We start from the raw sequence: 18,368 nt of genomic DNA, 5'->3' as shown, positions 1-18,368 counted from the left end.
GAATCATATAAAATGTATGCATCTTTTGTTTTTCTTCATGGGTACGTGCAGGTGACTGTGTATCATGACCTTCCCAGACAAATTGGTAGAATGCTTAGAATATGTGTTGGAGGTTGAAATGGGAGACAGTGTTAAGTTTCGTGGGAGGAGGCTGAGCCAGTGCTATAGCAGCCGGTCACACACATGAATCCATGCAATGAATTATTGATTTTATGCTTCTTGTTTTATGAAGAATGTATGCATTTTCTACGTTTTCTTTTGTTTTTAAATCTTGCACATTTATTTTAAGTTGAGAGGACTCTCAAAATGGGGAAATGTCAGAACAGAAATTACACAATGAAGTTATAATACTGTTTTTGCATAAAATGGTTGTTTTCTGCAACATAATAGTTTTTTTTAGAGCAATCTCATCTGTGTGTGTAGACTGAAAGTGGGCCTCTGGGAGATTTAACACTAACAGTGGATTTACGGTGGATTGGTGACAACATTCCATTCCATGATTAGTGTCTGTGTGCCTGTCTGTCGGTAACAGTGAGAACCTGTTCTCCAGTTTCTTTAAAGAAAGGATGTAGTATTCTAGGTTGCATTAGTATTTTTGTATAAACAAGCAGTAAATGAACTAGAGACAGATATTTGGCGCCATGTACATTTTGATGTCTGTTGCATGAGAGCAAAATGTGCCTTTGTATAAATTCTCTCATCTATGATTTGTCATGAACATCCAGGAGGATGGACTTTTCTTTCAAATGCTGTGGCTTAGTCCTGCGGTTAGGCTCTCAACGAATCACCTACGGGGGCTCGTTGAAAAGCTCAATTATTGCAGTAATTCACTAATAAAGTGTACTTGTTTTGAAGAAATGTAAGTGTCTCCTTTTGATTAGAATAATTCCACGGCACTTCCTTAATTGACCCCCCCCCCCCCCCCCCATAAACGTAACGGACATATACCAGGATCTGTGCCAGGCCCCGCACGTCTGTTGACTCATCCAGCTGTACAATTCACTGGCTTGTATGCGAAGCATTAATTGTTTCAAAACATCTCCTGCTATGTCACTGATGCATCGTGAAACAGTGTCGGTATAGTTTTTTGGCATTTTCCCCGAGCATTGTTCAAGCCATATCTGCAGCAGGAAGAATTAAGTCCTCCACAATAGTATGGGGCTTGCCTGTCCTAGACACTTGGTAGCTCACCATATAAGACGCTTCTAGACCCTTCTTATTAATGGTATCTGTTGTTTTTATACATGTCTTACTACTCAAAAGTCGTCTTAATTTTCGCTCCAAAAACTACTGTGGATTATTTTTCAAATTGGCATGTTTTGTTTCTTAATGTCTGCGCAAGAGTGAAGGTTTCATTGAGTTGAGATACTTTTACACATATAACACACTGTGGCTGAGGAAAGGCACTACTCCCAATATAAGTGAACCTCAAATCAATGTAGTTCTCATCATATTTGTGCCTCTTCGATGGTCCAACGTCCCTGTCTGTTGTTCAGTGCTTACCCAGGTAAGGGGGCAGTAGCTCTTCGGCTGCATCAGATTCACAACTGTCAGTGTCCATGCTAGCTGGGCTAACAACAAATGTAGAACTACTGATGCTAGCATTGGATGTGCTCGTGGGAGTAGAACAACTTCTGTTGTCGACAGGTGCAGATGTAGTACTGCTGGTAGTAGCAGTACTACAGGTAGAGCTGGTATGTGTCTCTATGGATGCGGGCCTTACTTTTTTTTTAACCATTTATCAATATTCGGGCAAACGGAATGCGCAGCAGCTACGTTTGGCTACATAAGGACCAGTAGTAAAATTCCCGCTAGAGGAACGGTTAATGTGATTGGATGTTAATTATTTGACTAGGCTACCTGTAGTTGAGTTTGCTTTGTTATTTCACTGAACACTAGATGGTTTAATTTTATTTTTGGCAGAGAAACGAGGCTACTCAGGTGAGAAAAAAACATCACCCAAATGTATAGCCCCATTGGAATATCTAAATCAACGGCATTGCGCGTACCCCTGGGAATAGCCGGGCTATAGCATTGGCCATATGTAGGTCAATCTTCTTAACCCCTAACCTTAAACTTAGTTTAGACTGAAGCTGTAAAATCTTGTGTGAGTTTTAGAAACTTCCAGATTGGCAGCACATCATGGACCTAATGACATTTGAAAACCAAACCAATCAAAATGCAGGATCATTCACAGTCGGTTTGGGCCTGTGGTATGTCTCCAGCCAGGGACGCAACTTTAACTGGGAACGGGTGGACATGTCACACCCACATTCTGAAATGGCATTTTTGTCTCCTCCAGTTTTATCATTAGAATGTGATACAAAATGAGGCAATGGTGTGCTTTAGGAACATGCGGAGTCCTCCGAGCGGTCAGGTAGGCTGTTTGGCTGTTTATATTACTGGATAAAAAATATATACAGTACAGTCAAAGGTTTGGACACACCTACTCATTCCAAGGTTTTTCCTTTATTTGGACTATTTTCTACATTGTCGAATAATAGTGAAGACATCAAAACTATGAAATAACACATATGGAATCATGTAGTAACCAAAAACAAGTGATAAACAAATCAAAATATATTATATATTTGAGATTCTTCAAAGTAGCCACCCTTTGCCTTGATCATAGCTTTGGACACTCTATGAATTTTCTCAACCAGTTTCATGAGGTAGTCACCTGGAATGCAATTCAATTAACAGGTGTGCATTGTTAAAAGTTAATTTGTCAAATTTCTTTCCTTCTAAATGCGTTTGATCCAATCTGACGTGTTGTGACAAGGTAGGGGTGGTATACAGAAGATAGCCCTATTTGGTAAAAGACCAAGTCCATATTATGGCAAGAACAGCTCAAATAAGCAAAGAGAAACAACAGTCCATCATTACTTTAAGACATGGTTAAGAAATGAAGGTCAGTCAATTTCAACAACTTTGAAAGTTTCTTCAACTGCAGTCGCAAAAACCATCAAGAGCTGTGATGAAACTGTCTCTCATGAGGACCGGCATATTAAAGGAAGACCCAGAGTTACCTCTGCTGCAGAGGATAAATTCATTAGAGTTACCAGCCTCAGAAATTGCAGCCCAAATACATGCGTCACAGAGTTCAAGTAACAGACACATCTCAACATCAACTGTTCAGAGGAGACTGCATGAATCAGGCATTCATGGTTTAATTGCTGCAAAGAAATCACAACTAAAGGATACCAATAAGAATAAGAGACTGGATGGGCCAAGAAACACATCAATGGACATTAGACCTGTGGAAATCTGTCGTTTGGTCTGATGTTGGTCAAAATTTGAGATTTTTTGTTCCAACCGCAGTGAGACGCAGAGTAGGTGAACGGATGATCTCCGAATGTGTAGTTCCCACCGTGAAGCATGGAGGAGGAGGTATTTTGGTGTGGGGGTGCTTTGCTGGTGACACTGTCAGTAATTTATTTAGAATTCAAGGCACACAACCACGCCATCCCATCCGGTTTGCGCTTTGAAGGACTATCATTTGTTTTTCAATGGGATAATGACCCAACACTACTCCAGGCTGTGTAAGGGCTGTCTGACCAAGAAGGAGAGTGATGGGAGTGCTGCATCAGATGACCTGGCCTACACGATAACCAGACCTCAACACAATTGAGATGGTTTGGGATGATTTGAACCACAGAGTGAAGGAAAAGCAGCCAACAAGTGCTCAGCATATGTGGGAACTCCTTCAAGACTGTTGAAAAAGCATTCCAGTTGAAGCTGGTTGAGAGAATGCCGAGAGTGTGCAAAGCTGTCATCAGGCAAAGGGTGGCTACTTTGAAGAATCTAAAATCTAAAACATTATTTTTGATTTGTTTAACACTTTTTTGCTTATTACATGATGCCATATGTGTTATGTCATAGTGTTGATGTCTTTACTATTATTCTACAACGTAGAAAATAGTAAAAAATAAAATAATAATAAAGATAAACCCTTGAATGAGTAGGTGTCCAAACTTTTGACTGGTACTGTATATACTAGGCGGTGTCAAAGGAATGTCCAAAAGACGGTCAAAGTCTCCAGTCACCCAAGTCATAGACTGTTCTCTCTGCTAATGCACAGCAAGCTGTTCCGGAGTGTCAAGTTTAGGACCAAAAGGCTCCTGAACAGCTTCCACCCCCAAGTCATAGACTGTTCTCTCTGCTAATGCTGTACCGGAGTGTCAAGTTTAGGACCAAAAGGCTCCTGAACAGCTTCCACCCCCAAGTCATAGACTGTTGTCTCTGCTAATGCACAGCAAGCTGTACCGGAGTGTCAAGTCTAGGACCAAAAGGCTCCTGAACAGCTTCCACCCCCAAGCCATAAGACTGCTGAACAATTCATCAATTTACACTACTGCTACCTCGACTAACCTGTTCCCCATAGCACATTGACTTGGTACCGACATAGCCTCCATATTGTTACGTAATTTTCTTGTGTTACCTTTAATTCTAAAAACATGTTGCTTTAGTTTATTTAGTAAATATTTTCTTAACTCTATTTAAGCATTTCATGGTAAGGTCTACCATGCGCCTGTTGTATTTGGCGCATGTGATGAATAACATTTTATTTTATGACAAAGTTTACTGACAGTGAGATCATGTCCAAAAGAGGGGGAGGCAAACCTTAGCGTCATTTCAGCGGCATGCTCCAAACTGGTTGGCTGACTTCAGCTTTTCATCAGTCAGCCTTTATCTCGATTTACACACCCTGTATCTGAATTTCTGAACAGGGAGGGAGGGGCGACAAAAACAAATGCCTGGAGAAGAAGAAACATTACATAAGCAGCCATCTCGGATACAGTCACAGACGGTGTACTGTTTCGTTGCATAACAGTTTTACATTCGAGGAGATATCCATAGACAGACATGATTTAGCTTTCAAATCTCACATCCTGGGACTACGGTAAGGAAATAGCCTAATTTAACACTGTAGGCTTTTGGACAGTTTCCTATGTTTTAACAATGTTGAGCTATGCATGCTGACACAGTAGCCTTTGTGAAACTCTGCAGATGACAGTACTTGAGGGCCGTGTGGAATAGTTCTGGTAGCACAGCTAAAGAGGATGAAGAAAATGTATCTTTCTCTCTCCCCAGGTTAAACTACTAGCATGGCTGAGTCTGCAGCCTTACTTTCAGATGGTATGTGACATACTGGCTTTGTGATCAACTCTTAACTCACAAATGATACTGAACTATTTTCATATGGATACGGACATAATGACATTTATCCAAATATTGTATGGTTTAATCACATTTCTCCAAGAATGGTATATGGGAAAAGAAAAAGGGAAAATATTTCACTTTCGCTATTTGATAAAGAGAGGGAGTCCAGCGGCAAAGCCGAGGGGGACGATACAGCACGATAAAACTGGGTTGACCTAATGCTTATTTTCTCATAGATGAAACATCGGATCGCTACATCATTTTCAGTTCCCAAAACTAGAATGTGTTATGAACAGAGTGCACAAAGTTTTTTAGACTTGGGCAATTGCCATACTCTCTAGAAATGATGTTATTTAGAAGGAGTGCAACGGCAGTTTCAAGTTCTTGCGTACAAACTCATACAGAGAGTAGGCGTTCCCTGATGTGCAAATACATGTTAAAATGTACCAGTAGGATATTGCTAACTCTGAGTGGTGCTTGGCTCTGCCCACCTTGCTTGTTATTCCCACAACGCGACAACGATTTCCATTTTAAAAAGCCCATAGGAACTATTTTGGGGAAGCTATAATAAAACTTCTATACATTGTAAATACAGTTAAATGCTGCCATGTTTTGTACAAAATCAAAGCAATAATTGTCCTTAAAGATTAACATTGTGCGGTAAACTGTGGGGTGTTGGGTTGAGCGTACAGAGATTAACACAGAGACAGGGAGGTTCTAGTCAGCAAACACGATTTTACTAGGCAATAAAATACACATAACAACAAAATCACTTAGGTTTGGCTCAGCCCTTCTTCTCAGCCTCTGTTCTCCCCCACGGTGTTGGTTTTATGTGCCTCCACGGCTGGTTGGCACTTTCCCCTAATAACCTCTACTTGGAGCCATCCGTGTCGGGGTGCCCAGCCCGTGTACTCCCAGCAGAGGGAGCCAGCGCGCAGCACGTACCTCCCCTCTATTACCAACCCCAGGGGTAGACTTCCCGGGATACCACAATTGTAATAAACTGTCTGGAATGATGCCCTCCAATGTCAGTCACAGAGACGTTGACAGATGTTTGTAAAGTCATATTTGTGAAACATGTGATATTCAAATCTTTAAAGCTTCCCTCCTAGTCCTACCCACGTAGGAGCAGATTCACAGAGATGATGTGATAACTTGGCTTGATAACTTTGCATCTCTCTTATCTAACATCACTCCCAGATGCCCAGTTTGTGGATAAGCATATGGCTGAGCTCATTCAGAGGGTTATCATAGTGATGCCCATAGCAGATGACCTACTCCAGAGGCGCCTGATCCATAAGGAGGTGTACTCTAATATCCATGCTACCAGGACCAGCCAGGAACAAATGAGACTGCTGTATGAGGCCCTGCATTCAGGAGGGGTAAAGGTGAAATCAGCCTTTTACAGGATTCTACTGGAACAACAACCTCAATTAGTCCAAGATCTAGGTAAGAGCATCTCTCTCCCTCTTTGTACTGCAGAAATACAATGTAGAAAGTTGGGATATCTTGGCTTTTCTCACGTTTGCTATTCATCACTGTCCCATGAGTTAAACCAAAGCCAGTACCTCAATCGCAGCTCAGGCAAGATGCAATGTCATTGCTGCGGTTTATGCTAAATGCTTACCATATGTAAGGATCAGTTGATTATGCATCGATAAAAACACTACAGGCAATGGTAAACAATGCTGAGTCTCTCGATATCCTCACCAAAAAATAATAAATGCACCGATGAGAATGCATTGGTTGCTATTAATGTTCTGTTGCTCTCTCATCCCAGGTGAACCCTCTGCAGTCCATGTCAGCACAACTCTGAATTCTAAAGTCAAAGGTAAATGAGGTGAAATATTGGCTTTGCGATCATCAATACCTGATTGACTGACTTCCTACAAGATTAAATTGTGTCCTGTGTTAAAATGGTTTAAAACGACACATAAATGTTGCATTCTTCACCAGTGTTATTGTTTTTCAGATGGGGATATTGAAATGTGCCAAACAGAATTGAAATCGTACCTGAAGAGAACATTTGAAAGAATATTTCCAGGAATAGCTACACAAGGACGTCCTACACTCCTAAATAAGATCTACACAGAGCTCTTCATCACAGAGGGTGGAAGTGGTGAGGCCGATAAAGAACATGAGGTGATGAAAATTGAGGCAGTATTAAGGAGACCAGCGACACAAGAGATACCAATCAAATGCAACGACATCTTTAAACCCTTACCTGGACAGGACATGACTATCAGAACTGTGCTCACAAAGGGAGTCGCTGGCATTGGAAAGACCGTCTCAGTGCAGAAATTCATTATGGACTGGGTTGATAGAGAAGCTAATCAGGATATACAGTTCATATTTCCAATTCCTTTTCGGGAGCTGAATTTGATGAAGGGAAAGACACTCAGTTTGATTGACCTACTCCATGATTTCTTCGATGTCATCAAAGAATCAGGACTTTCCAACTTTAAAAAAGTCAAAGTGTTGTTTATCTTTGATGGGTTAGATGAGTGCCAACTTCCTCTGAATTTCAACAGAAATGAGATCTGCTGTAATGTCGCAAAGTCAATCACAGTGGATGTACTTCTGACAAACCTCATAAAGGGGAATCTGCTTCCTTCTGCTCTTCTCTGGATAACTTCACGACCAGCAGCTACCAATCGGATCCCTCCTGAGTGTGTTGACCAGGTGACTGAGGTACGAGGGTTTAGGGATGAACAGAAGGAGAACTACTTCAAGAAGACAGTCAGTGATGAGAAACTAGCTGAAAGAATCATCGCACATATAAAGTCATCAAGGAGCCTCGACATCATGTGCCACATACCAGTGTTCTGTTGGATCTCAGCCACTGTTCTAGGGAAACTGATGAGTAAAGCAGAAAGTGGAGACTTGCCCAAGACTCTGACACAAATGTTCTTACAGTTTCTGATCTTTCAGATAATACAGACAATGAGGAAGTATCATGAAGACCCTGACACAGATCTCCACTGGGATAAAGAGATCATTCTGAAACTTGGAAAACTGGCCTTTGAACATCTTGAGAAAGGAAACCTGATCTTCTATGAGAAAGATCTGAAAGAGTTTGGCATTGACATCAAACAAGCTTCTTTGTGCTCAGGAGTGTTCACACAGATCTTAAGAGAAGAGTGTATGTACCAGGAAGTGGTTTACAGCTTTGTTCATCTGAGCCTTCAGGAGTTCATTGCTGCTTTGTATGTGTTTCTTTCATTTGAAGACAACAATGAGGATGTTATAACACCCCAACTACCATCCTCCTCGACTGGAATTGTCTTGTATGAAGAAATTCGTCCTGACAACATCTACAAGAGCGCAGTGGATAAGGCCTTAAAGAGTCAGAATGGACACCTGGACCTGTTCCTGCGCTTCCTTCTTGGCCTCTCACTGAAGTCCAACCAGACACTCCTTCGAGGCCTACTGACACAGACAGAAGGGAGCTCACAGAGCAACAAGGGCACAGTCGACTTCATTAAGGACAGGATCAGGAAAAATCCCTCTCCAGAGAGGTGCATCAACCTCTTTCACTGTCTGAATGAGCTGAACGACAATTCTCTGGTGGAGGAAATCCAAATCTACTTGAAGTCAGGAGGTGTTTCGAAGGTTGAACTCTCATATTCTCATTGGTCTGCTCTGGCCTTTGTTATGTTGTCCTCAGACGAGGAGCTGGATGTATTTGAGCTGAATAAATTTGTCAGATCAGACGAAGGCGTTATGAGGCTGTTGCCAGTGATCAAAGCCTCTAAAACGGCTCTGTAAGTACTCTGCTTTCTGTCTCGCTCTCTCTCTCTATCCCTCTCCTTCTCATAAACATTCAACAAGTGACAGGTTGTCCTTTCTCAGATTCAGATACATGTTCAAAACACACAAACCTGGGCTGGTCTATGGACTAAAGTTATAGAAACACTGGACTAAAACACTGAGTGGTATTTTCAAATGTTCCTTATTTCCCTAAGGATGAATTCTTGCAATATCACTTGGAGATGTTGTGAGAATCTGGCCTTATCTTTCGGATCATGTACCTCAAGTTTGAGAAAGCTGGACCTGAGTCACAATGGCCTGACTGATTCAGGGGTGGAGCTGTTCTGTTTTGGACTGGGCAATCCACTCTGTAAATTGGAAACACTGAAGTGAGTATTATGGCTATTATGTTATTGTTATTTAGGTAACAGATCTATATCCAATGTATTAATTATTTCTCGTAAAACAAATGATTGTGTAACTTCTCAGCTTTTTGTTGGGTGTCCTGAAAGAGTAAAACCCTTTCTACTTCTCTGCAGGCTGTCAGGCTGTAAAGTCCAAGAGAAAGGCTGTGCTTCTCTGGCTTCAGCTCTGAGGTCAAACCCCTCACACCTGAGAGAGCTGGATCTGAGTTACAATAACCCAGGAGATTCAGGAGTGAAGCAGCTCTCTGCTGCACTGGAGGTTCCAGACTGTAAACTGAAGACACTGGGGTGAGTATTCTCTCCACTCAACAGGTCACTTTGTTAACTTTAGAGTAATATTTGATTAAATATACAGCACCAATGTTCTTTTTTCAGTCTGATTGAGTGCAGCCTAACTGGGACATGTTGTGATGCCCTGGCCTCAGCTCTGTGCTCAAGCTCTTCAAGTCTGAGAGAGTTGGATCTTAGTCGCAATGACCTGCACAGTATTGGGCTGGAGCTGCTCTCTGCTGGACTGAGGAGCACCAATTGTAAACTAGAAACGCTGAGGTGATAATTGTCATTATGTTTAATCGTTTGCATTTCAGAAATTGTAAAACATCTCTTGTAAACAATTACAGAAGATGATATTTCACAAAGCAGGATGAGTGACTCAGTCTAAGATGCTCTCTTTATTTCTAAAATGTTCATTAATTGATTGATTATTGTACATTGCCGATTCTATTACTGACTTTATTAAACATCATGAACTTGGTTGTGGTAGACATTTTGAGTAAAACAAATTCTTGTGTGGCTTCTCAGCTCTTATGTATGTATACTGAAAGAGTGAAACTCTTTTCTACTTCTCTGCAGGCTGTCAAACTGTAAAGTCGAAGAGAAAGGCTGTGCTTTTCTGGCTTCAGCTCTGTGGTCAAACCCCTCACACCTGAGGGAACTGGACTTGAGCTACAATCATAACCTGCAGGATGCAGGAGTGGCCAATCTTTCTGCTGCACTGGGGAATCCACTTTGTAATCTGGAGTCACTGAGGCAAGTGCTGATAAAGAATAGTGTTGTTAAATCTTGCTCCTGGAGACACCATCTGAGTTTCAGATAGTTGAGATACTGATGGTTGACACTCAAACTGTACAGACTCAGCTGAAACAGAAAAAAAACACATCCCTCTCTTATCTGAAGGCTTGATACCTGTGAAGTCACAGAAGAAGGCTTTTCTTCCCTAGCCTCTGCTCTGAAGTCCAACCCTTCACACCTGAGACAGCTGGACCTGAGCAGCAATAAAGCAGGAAACACAGGAGCAAAGCTGCTCTCTGCTGCACTGGAACATCCAGGTTGTGAACTATTGAAATTGAGGTTAGTCTTTTTGTAACAATTTGTAACTAAACAGGAACAGGATTTGTATTTTTAGCTAAGGTTACTGTCAACGCTGGTATCAAGATGGAGTGAAGGCCTCTTCCCTTCCTTTGTGCAGGCTGTCATTCTGTAGTGTCCTGGGGGACGGTTGCTGTTCCCTAGTTTCAGCTCTGAGGTCAAACCCCTCACACCTGAGACAGCTGGACCTGAGTAACAATTTCCTAGGAGACTCAGGAATGAAGTTGCTCTCTGCTTTATTGGAGGACCCACACTGTGAAATCAAGACACTGAGGTACAGTTATACGACTTACAACAATACTTCATTCATATAATTCCTTGTTATATTTGGAACGAGTCAAACTGTGAAGGTCTGTGGCTCTAAGCTATGTGTTTAAAATGAGGATGAGGCTGCCCTGTTCCTCCTCATCCAGCACCACTGGAAGTATCTTCCCCGGAGCTAAAGAAGTGCTTGTGCACGTTATGTCTGGTGTGCGTCGGGTTTATGTACCCATTTATTGATTGTTCTGTTTTCCGGTGGGTTTTTGTTGCGCCGTTGGAAACACAGTTTTGACTTCTCTGCCGCCAGTACGCCCCCCATACAAATACATCCACAGGTACACCTCCAATTGACTCAGGCTAATTGATATAATTTATCAGAAGCTTCTAAAGCCATGACATCATTTTCTGGAATTTTCCAAGCTGTTTAAAGGCACAGTCAACTTAGTGTATGTAAACTTCTGACCCACTGGAATTGTGATACAGTGAATAATAAGTGAAATAATCTGTCTGTAAACAATTGTTGGATAACCGACTTGCCAAAGCTACAGTTTGTTAACAAGAAATTTGAGGAGTGGTTGAAAAACAAGTTTTAATGACTCCAACCTAAGTGTATGTAAACTTCCGACTTCAACTGTACATTTTTCAAGCAGGCCACCATAGTCCCTGTGCCCAAGAAAGCGAAGGTAGCCTGCCTAAATGACTACCACCCCGTAGCACTTACGTGGGTAGCCATGAATTCCTTTGAAAGGCTGGTCATGACTCACATAAACACCATCATCCCCTCAGGCGTGCATCCTTAGTACACTCCTGTACTCCCTGTTCACCCACGACTGCGTGGCCAGGCACGACTCCACCACCATCATTAAGTTCCATGACAACACAACAGTGTGTCACGGCTTCTGCCGAAGTTGGTGCCTCTCCTTGTTCGGACGGCGTTCGGCGGTCGTCGTCACCGGCTTTCTAGCTGCCACCGATCCACGTTTCTTTTTCCATTTGTGATGTCTTGATTGTACACACCTGATTCCCATTACATTATTATTATTTCCCTATTTAACCCTCTGGTTCTCATTATGTTTAGTTCTTGATTGTTCCCGGTTCTGTGTTAGTCTGTTGTGTTAGGGTTTGTGAAATTGCATGGATTTATTTTTGCAGATTATTTTTCCCGAGTAAAAGTATGTTATTTTACTCAGTTCTGTGTCCTGCGCCTGACTCCGTTCTCACCTCTGCACAACTGACACATGACACAGTGGTAGACCTGATCACCGACAACGATGAGACGGCCTACAGGGTGGAGGACAGAGACCTGGCAGCGTGGTGCCAGGACAACAATGGAGCTGATCGTGGACTGCAGGAAAAGGACGGCCGAACACGCCCCCATTCACAGCAACGGGGCTGTAGTGGAGCGGGTCAAGAGTTTCAAGTTCCTTGGTGTCCACAACACACCTTTTCCCCCTCAGGAGACTGAAAAAATTTGGCATGGGTCCCCAGATCCTCAAAAAGTTCTACAGCTGCACCATCGAGTATTCTGACCGGTTGCATCACCTCCTGGTATGGCAACTGCTCGGTGTCTGACCGTAAGGTGCTACAGAGGGCATTGCATATGGCCCAGTACATCACTGGGGCCAAGCTTCCTGCCATCCAGGACCTGTATACTAGGTGGTGTCAGAGGAAGGCCCAAAAAATGGTCAAAGACTCCAGTCACCCAATCATGGACTGTTCTCTCTGCTACCGCACGACAACCAGCACCGGAGCACCAGAGTCCAAAAGGCTCCATAACAGCTTCTACCCCCAAGCCATGAGACTGCTGACCAATTAATCACATGGCCACACAGACTATTTACATTGACCCCCCCCCCCCCCCTTTGTTTTACACTGCTGCTACTCGCTGTTTATTATCTATGCATAATCACTTTACCCCTTTACCCCTACATGTACAAATTACCTCGACTAACCTGTACCCCCGCTCATTGACTCGGTGCCGGTACTCCCTATATATAGCCTCGTTATTGTTATTTTATTGTGTTAATTTTTATTTAGTTTATTGAGTAAATATCTTCTTAATTCTATTTCTTGAACTGCATTGTTGGTTAGGGGCTTGTAAGTAAGCATTTCACTAAAATACCTGTTGTATTCGGCTTATGTAACAAATACACATTTTTATTTGAATCTGTATAGAGAATCTGGCACATGCACAGACTCTTTTTTAGCTATCGGGAAGAGCATACCAGAGAATTCAGCAATGCAGCCACTCCTTTGACGTTATAACATTATACTTCTCTCTGTAGGCTTACAGACTGTTACATTTCAGAGGAAGCATTTGTTTCTCTGGCTTCAGCCCTGATATCAAACCCCTCTCACCTGAGAGAGCTGGACCTGACCAGGAATTTTGGAGGAGACTCAGGAGTGAAGCTGCTCTGTGCTGGACTGAAGGATCCATGCTGTAAACTGGAAAAACTGAGGTGAGTTTTATAATCGGCAGTGTTTAACTAATTACTGTGGTTAAGAGACCATTCTGTTTCTCATTATCTGTTGACATTTTTGCCAGCCTGTTTTGTTGTAATCTGAGTTGGGAATGCTGTGAGGCAATGGCAGCAGCTCTCCGCTCAACCTCAAGTCTGAGAGAGCTGGACCTGAGTCACAATTATCTGGGGAATTCAGGAGTGACAATGCTCTCTGCAGGATTGGGCAATCCTCACTGTAAACTGATGATTCTGAGGTATTGGATTTAATTGAACTATTTTTATTGACTTTAAAAGTCACCAATTATTTTGTCTTATTTTAGATTTTCTCAACCTTTGAGTTGAATTTCAGAAATGGCTTAGTGAATTACTTTCATCCTCTGCAGGCTCTGTAATTGTGGTATGACAGAGGAAGGCTGTGCTTCTCTGGCCACAGAGCTGAGGTTAAATCCCTCTCACCTGAAAGATCTGGACCTGAGTTCCAATTCTCCAGGAGACCCAGGAATGAATCTGCTCTTTGCTGTGCTAGTGGATCCCTGTTGTAAACTGGAGATTTTGACGTGATTAATCATGACAAACTTTTGTGATATTACAATCACCGCAATTTGTTTATTCCATGTTGTGGGTTTGATTTAGTTAACGGTATGGTTATAGATGTATTATACAGAAAGCAATAGAAAGTCATTGCTGTCATATTACAGTTTGTATCCTAAGTTTCAGTGTTTTTTGTTTTCCCTCCAGTCTGGATAACTGTAACCTCACCGAGAATTGCTGTGCAGCACTGGCCACTGCTCTCAGCTCAAACACCTGTAGTCTGAAAAACCTGGACCTGAGTGACAATAACCTATATGATTCAGGAGTACAGCTACTCTCAGCTGGATTGAAGAACACACAGTGTAAACTGGAGACACTGAAGTAGGTTTACATGGCTTATCCTTAGCCAATGCAGATGTGGGCGTTATACTGAAAAGTTTTATACAATTATTTTTGATCTGACATGGAATAACTGGATTCTCTTCCTGTAGGGTAGCAAACTGTAAGTTCAAAGAGGATGGCTGTGTTGCTCTGGCCTCAGCTTTAAGCTCCAACCCCTTCCACCTGACAGAACTCGATCTGAACCAGAACCGGTATGGGCGTGGAAAAGCCCTGCTCAAAGCATTGCAGAAGGATCCACACTGTAAACTAGTGAAAGTGGGGTGAGTGGTATAGTTGTGGTATAGTGTCAAAGAGTATCACAAATGTCATTCAAGATGTGTTTGTGTTTGTTAATAATATTGCAAGTCATTGAGTTTCATTGAAAATGCAAGGTGACTGAAAACAAATGCCTTAATAGTGGCACAGTAAAATGACATAGAGCTCTTTATTACACCATACGTTTCTTTCTGATGGTCCTGTATTTAGCTCTCCTGTATACATACAACTCATTATTATTGTTCTGCAAAATCCTCTGTTTTAGATTGGTCCCAATGTGAAACAGCCATCATCATACAGGACCGAGAAATGAGCCGCATTCTGAAGAGACAGTCAAGAAGTGACGTGGACGTAGTGCTCGATCGTTGAAACCCCTGAACTAAAAACACGCTGTGTGTAGACCAAACGGATGCAGCGTAGCATTACAAACAAGTGAGATGAATACATGTTTTGAATATGCTTTATCATTTTGAAGACGCTCAACACCTACTTTACAAATGTGTTTGCCGTGCAGTCCTGATCTTTGAAAAATATATAGGCTATGTATTTTCCGGGATATAGGTGTACATATTTACAAGGTTTTATACACATTGTATAAGGGGATTGATTGTCAATGTTCTATTTAATGTCATAGGAAGAAAATACAATGTTAGAATGGTACGTCATTGTGCATATTCTTAGACATCCTCATCAAATTAATATCTTAAGATAGTTTGTCACACACGCATAGGTCTGCTGGTTTAAAGGCTGAATTCTCCTGTTTCCATTAGGGGCTCATTAGCGTCCTCATCTGGGCCCTGTGAAAAACAGAGACTGTTTAGTGAGTCCAGTGCAGCTAAACATGTGACCATGTCAATATGTATTTGATTGTGTGAGTGTGTATTCGGCCAGGTGCATATGTGCGTATGTGCTAGTGTTTGTATATGTGTATATGTTGCTGTGAGTGTGTGTGTGTGCGTGTGCTGGCATTTGTGTGCATTTATTCTTGCCTGTGCTAGACGATTGTAGGTCTGAGTGTGGGGGCCGCTATACCGTCGTAGACCTCTCCAGGACAGGAAGAGAGTGTAGACAGAGGCCAGCAGACACTGTACTGTGAACATGATAGAGCTGCCCTTCGCTATGTACACACCCGCACGCTGAGAGGGAGACAAAGAAAGGAGGAGGTTACACAGAGAGAGAGAGAGACACATGCACATACATACACACACAGACAGTACAACACACCTGTTGGTCTGTGTAGAGTGCTTTAGCCTGTGAAGTGATGAGGCTGTAGGCCAGCAGAGCACAGCACCCCAGCAGTAGGCTGAAGATGTTCAGGCCTATCAGTGTGGTCACCTGTTCAACACGTTAACAGAGCAGTGAGCAGAACAACTTCACTTCAAATAAAAAATGGTGAAACACTTCACAATCACAGAAGCAATGAATTTAGCGACTCACTACTAACAGTGGCGAACAACACAAAAGATTCACTAGGGTGAGACTTCAAAATTGGGATAATGAATTCAAAAAGTATATCATACATTCTTTGATTAATCAGATCATTCATTGAATAAAGCACTTGTGTGATATATGCCTCGTTAAATAAATAAAAAAATACAAATATATATACTCACATTGAGTTTGTTGGGTTTCCTCTGAACTTCCATTGCCAGCCCTCCAGTGGCCAGATACTGTAACAACACACAATAACCAGCTTAGTGAAAAATCTAATCAAGCTTTATTTGTCACGTGCGCCGAATACAACAGGTGTAGACCTTACAGTGAAATACTTACTGACATCTATACCAGGGTTGTGTTCAGAGGGCACATCATGGGAAAAACATTTTGAAACAGGTAGTGACAACAGTGTCAACCGGGGATGCCTAGGCATTATCTCAGTGGGCTAACACAGTCTTGCATAAGACAGTGAAAAGCGAGGACTCACAAACAGGCCGGACCAGACTGGTGTAGTCAAGGAGACGGAACAGTTGAAGCTCACGCAGGCGTAGGTTACTGTGGTTAGAATGGAGGCCAGGGCACCAAAGACCTGCAAGATCTTAGTGACAGAGAGAGACAGGAGAAGTACTCTAGAGTGATGGTTTTGGGTAACAATTTATTTCACAGGAAATGGTAACATATTTACGAAACTACATGGTAAAATTATGATAACTGATTAATAACAGTATTTGGTCACAGGGCACTGATTAGGAACCACAGGGTTGCTTTTTGCTTTCCTCATCTCACCCCAGTGACAAGGAGGCGGGTGTTAACGACTGTCCCAAACCAGCGTCCAATCCGCACATCTTTAAATTCTTCCTGATTGGTGGTTACAGTGAGTGGGTGGCCCGAGGTGCGGTCCTTAAAAAAGACATGGTACAGCCCCTCTTGGAACATGTTCTGAGTCATCTGAGAAAGGCAGACAACAAAAACATGTCGCTGTTTGATGATGTAATAGCTACAGCTGAAGATATCAGGAAAACTTATCTCATCTAATGGGAATATAAGGCTACACGCATATTCACATACACACACACTGTCACATGCAGACACACTCCGATCACAGCCTTTCTCTCTCTATCTTACCTTCAGCTGCAGTGGGTCCACAGCCTGGCTTCCTCATGAACAACTTTCATATCCACAAAGAATAGAATCAGCCTTCTAAACCTCATAGAGGGAAAAAAGAGAGGGACCTGAAATCATAAAGGCTTTGTGTTGGTCAGTCATTCACAGCGTCTCACTCTTCCGCCCTCACCACCCCAGACTGACACGGTCAAAGTTCACCTGAGGCATAGTTTACTTCCAGGCTGATATGGTCCACCTCTAAGGAAGGGATAATGTGTTTTGATTGGCCAGAGAGAGAGAGAGACTTGATCAATGAGGGGATCTGACTAATCTGGCCAGGGTGCCCGGTTGGGCTCGTTTTGCACCTGGTGAAAGTTGATTGCATAACTTTAGGAACCGGGCTGCCTCCAGGGTGTGAGCCAGGGCTCCCTTCAAAACCCATGGCAAAGTCAGCTCAAAACATAAATAAACACGTGGAGTAATGATTAGGATTAATTGCCTTTCCAATGAAAACTAGTTTGAAAATTCAAACAACAGTCAAATGTTTGGACACACCTACTCATTCAAAGGTTCTTCTTAATTTGTACTATTTTCTACATTGTAGAATAATAGTGAAGACATCAAAACTATGAAATAACACATATGGAATCCTGTAGTGATGAAAAAAAGTGTTAAATCAAAATATACACTGCTCAAAAAAATAAAGGGAACACTTAAACAACACAATGTAACTAACTCCAAGTTAATGACACTTCTGTGAAATCAAACTGTCCACTTAGGAAGCAACACTGATTGACAATACATTTCACATGCTGTTGTGCAAATGGAATAGACAACAGGTGGAAATTATAGGCAATTAGCAAGACACCCCCAATAAAGAAGTGGTTCTGCAGGTGAGGACCACAGACCACTTCTCAGTTCCTATGCTCCCTGGCTGATGTTTTGGTCACTTTTGAATGCTGGCAGTGCTTTCACTATAGTGGTAGCATGAGACGGAGTCTACAACCCACACAAGTTGCTCAGGTAGTGCAGCTCATCCAAGATGGAACATCAATGCGAGCTGTGGCAATAAGGTTTGCTGTGTCTGTCAGCGTAGTGTCCAGAGCATGGAGGCGCTACCAGGAGACAGGCCAGTACATCAGGAGATGTGGAGGAGGCCGTAGGAGGGCAACAACCCAGCAGCAGGACCGCTACCTCCGCCTTTGTGCAA

The 18,368-nt window shown here is 42.4% G+C and overlaps 2 protein-coding genes across 3 annotated transcripts; one reads left to right on the top strand and one right to left on the bottom strand.

The window, feature by feature from the left end:
- Positions 1–4,756: 4,756 nt before the first annotated feature.
- LOC115109432 (NACHT, LRR and PYD domains-containing protein 12-like) lies at positions 4,757–16,229 on the top strand. Its single transcript, XM_029634318.2, has 17 exons — positions 4,757–4,903; positions 5,095–5,139; positions 6,364–6,612; positions 6,944–6,994; positions 7,136–8,927; positions 9,129–9,302; positions 9,453–9,626; positions 9,714–9,887; positions 10,191–10,367; positions 10,515–10,688; positions 10,807–10,980; positions 13,253–13,426; positions 13,513–13,683; positions 13,813–13,986; positions 14,168–14,341; positions 14,452–14,622; positions 14,883–16,229. The coding sequence occupies exons 2-17, from the start codon at positions 5,109–5,111 to the stop codon at positions 14,896–14,898; spliced, it is 4,050 nt and encodes a 1,349-aa protein (XP_029490178.1). The 5' UTR covers positions 4,757–4,903; positions 5,095–5,108; the 3' UTR covers positions 14,899–16,229.
- On the bottom strand, positions 15,062–17,384 carry si:dkey-30c15.13 (uncharacterized protein LOC558731 homolog). Of its 2 annotated transcripts, XM_029634343.2 has the most exons (7): positions 17,180–17,381; positions 16,841–17,002; positions 16,542–16,652; positions 16,231–16,287; positions 15,842–15,952; positions 15,607–15,753; positions 15,062–15,414 (listed from the first exon to the last, which is right to left on the bottom strand). In XM_029634343.2, the coding sequence occupies exons 2-7, from the start codon at positions 17,000–17,002 to the stop codon at positions 15,358–15,360; spliced, it is 645 nt and encodes a 214-aa protein (XP_029490203.1). In that variant the 5' UTR covers positions 17,180–17,381; the 3' UTR covers positions 15,062–15,357. The 2 variants fall into 2 exon arrangements, with proteins under 2 accessions (XP_029490203.1, XP_029490202.2); XM_029634342.2 differs by having other exon boundaries at positions 15,062–15,753; positions 17,180–17,384.
- Between the last annotated feature and the right edge of the window lie 984 nt (positions 17,385–18,368).

Source organism: Oncorhynchus nerka, linkage group LG25 (assembly GCF_034236695.1).
Source record: "Oncorhynchus nerka isolate Pitt River linkage group LG25, Oner_Uvic_2.0, whole genome shotgun sequence".
NCBI classification, from domain to species: Eukaryota; Metazoa; Chordata; class Actinopteri; order Salmoniformes; family Salmonidae; genus Oncorhynchus; species Oncorhynchus nerka.
This window is presented reverse-complemented; position numbering and strand designations above follow the sequence as displayed.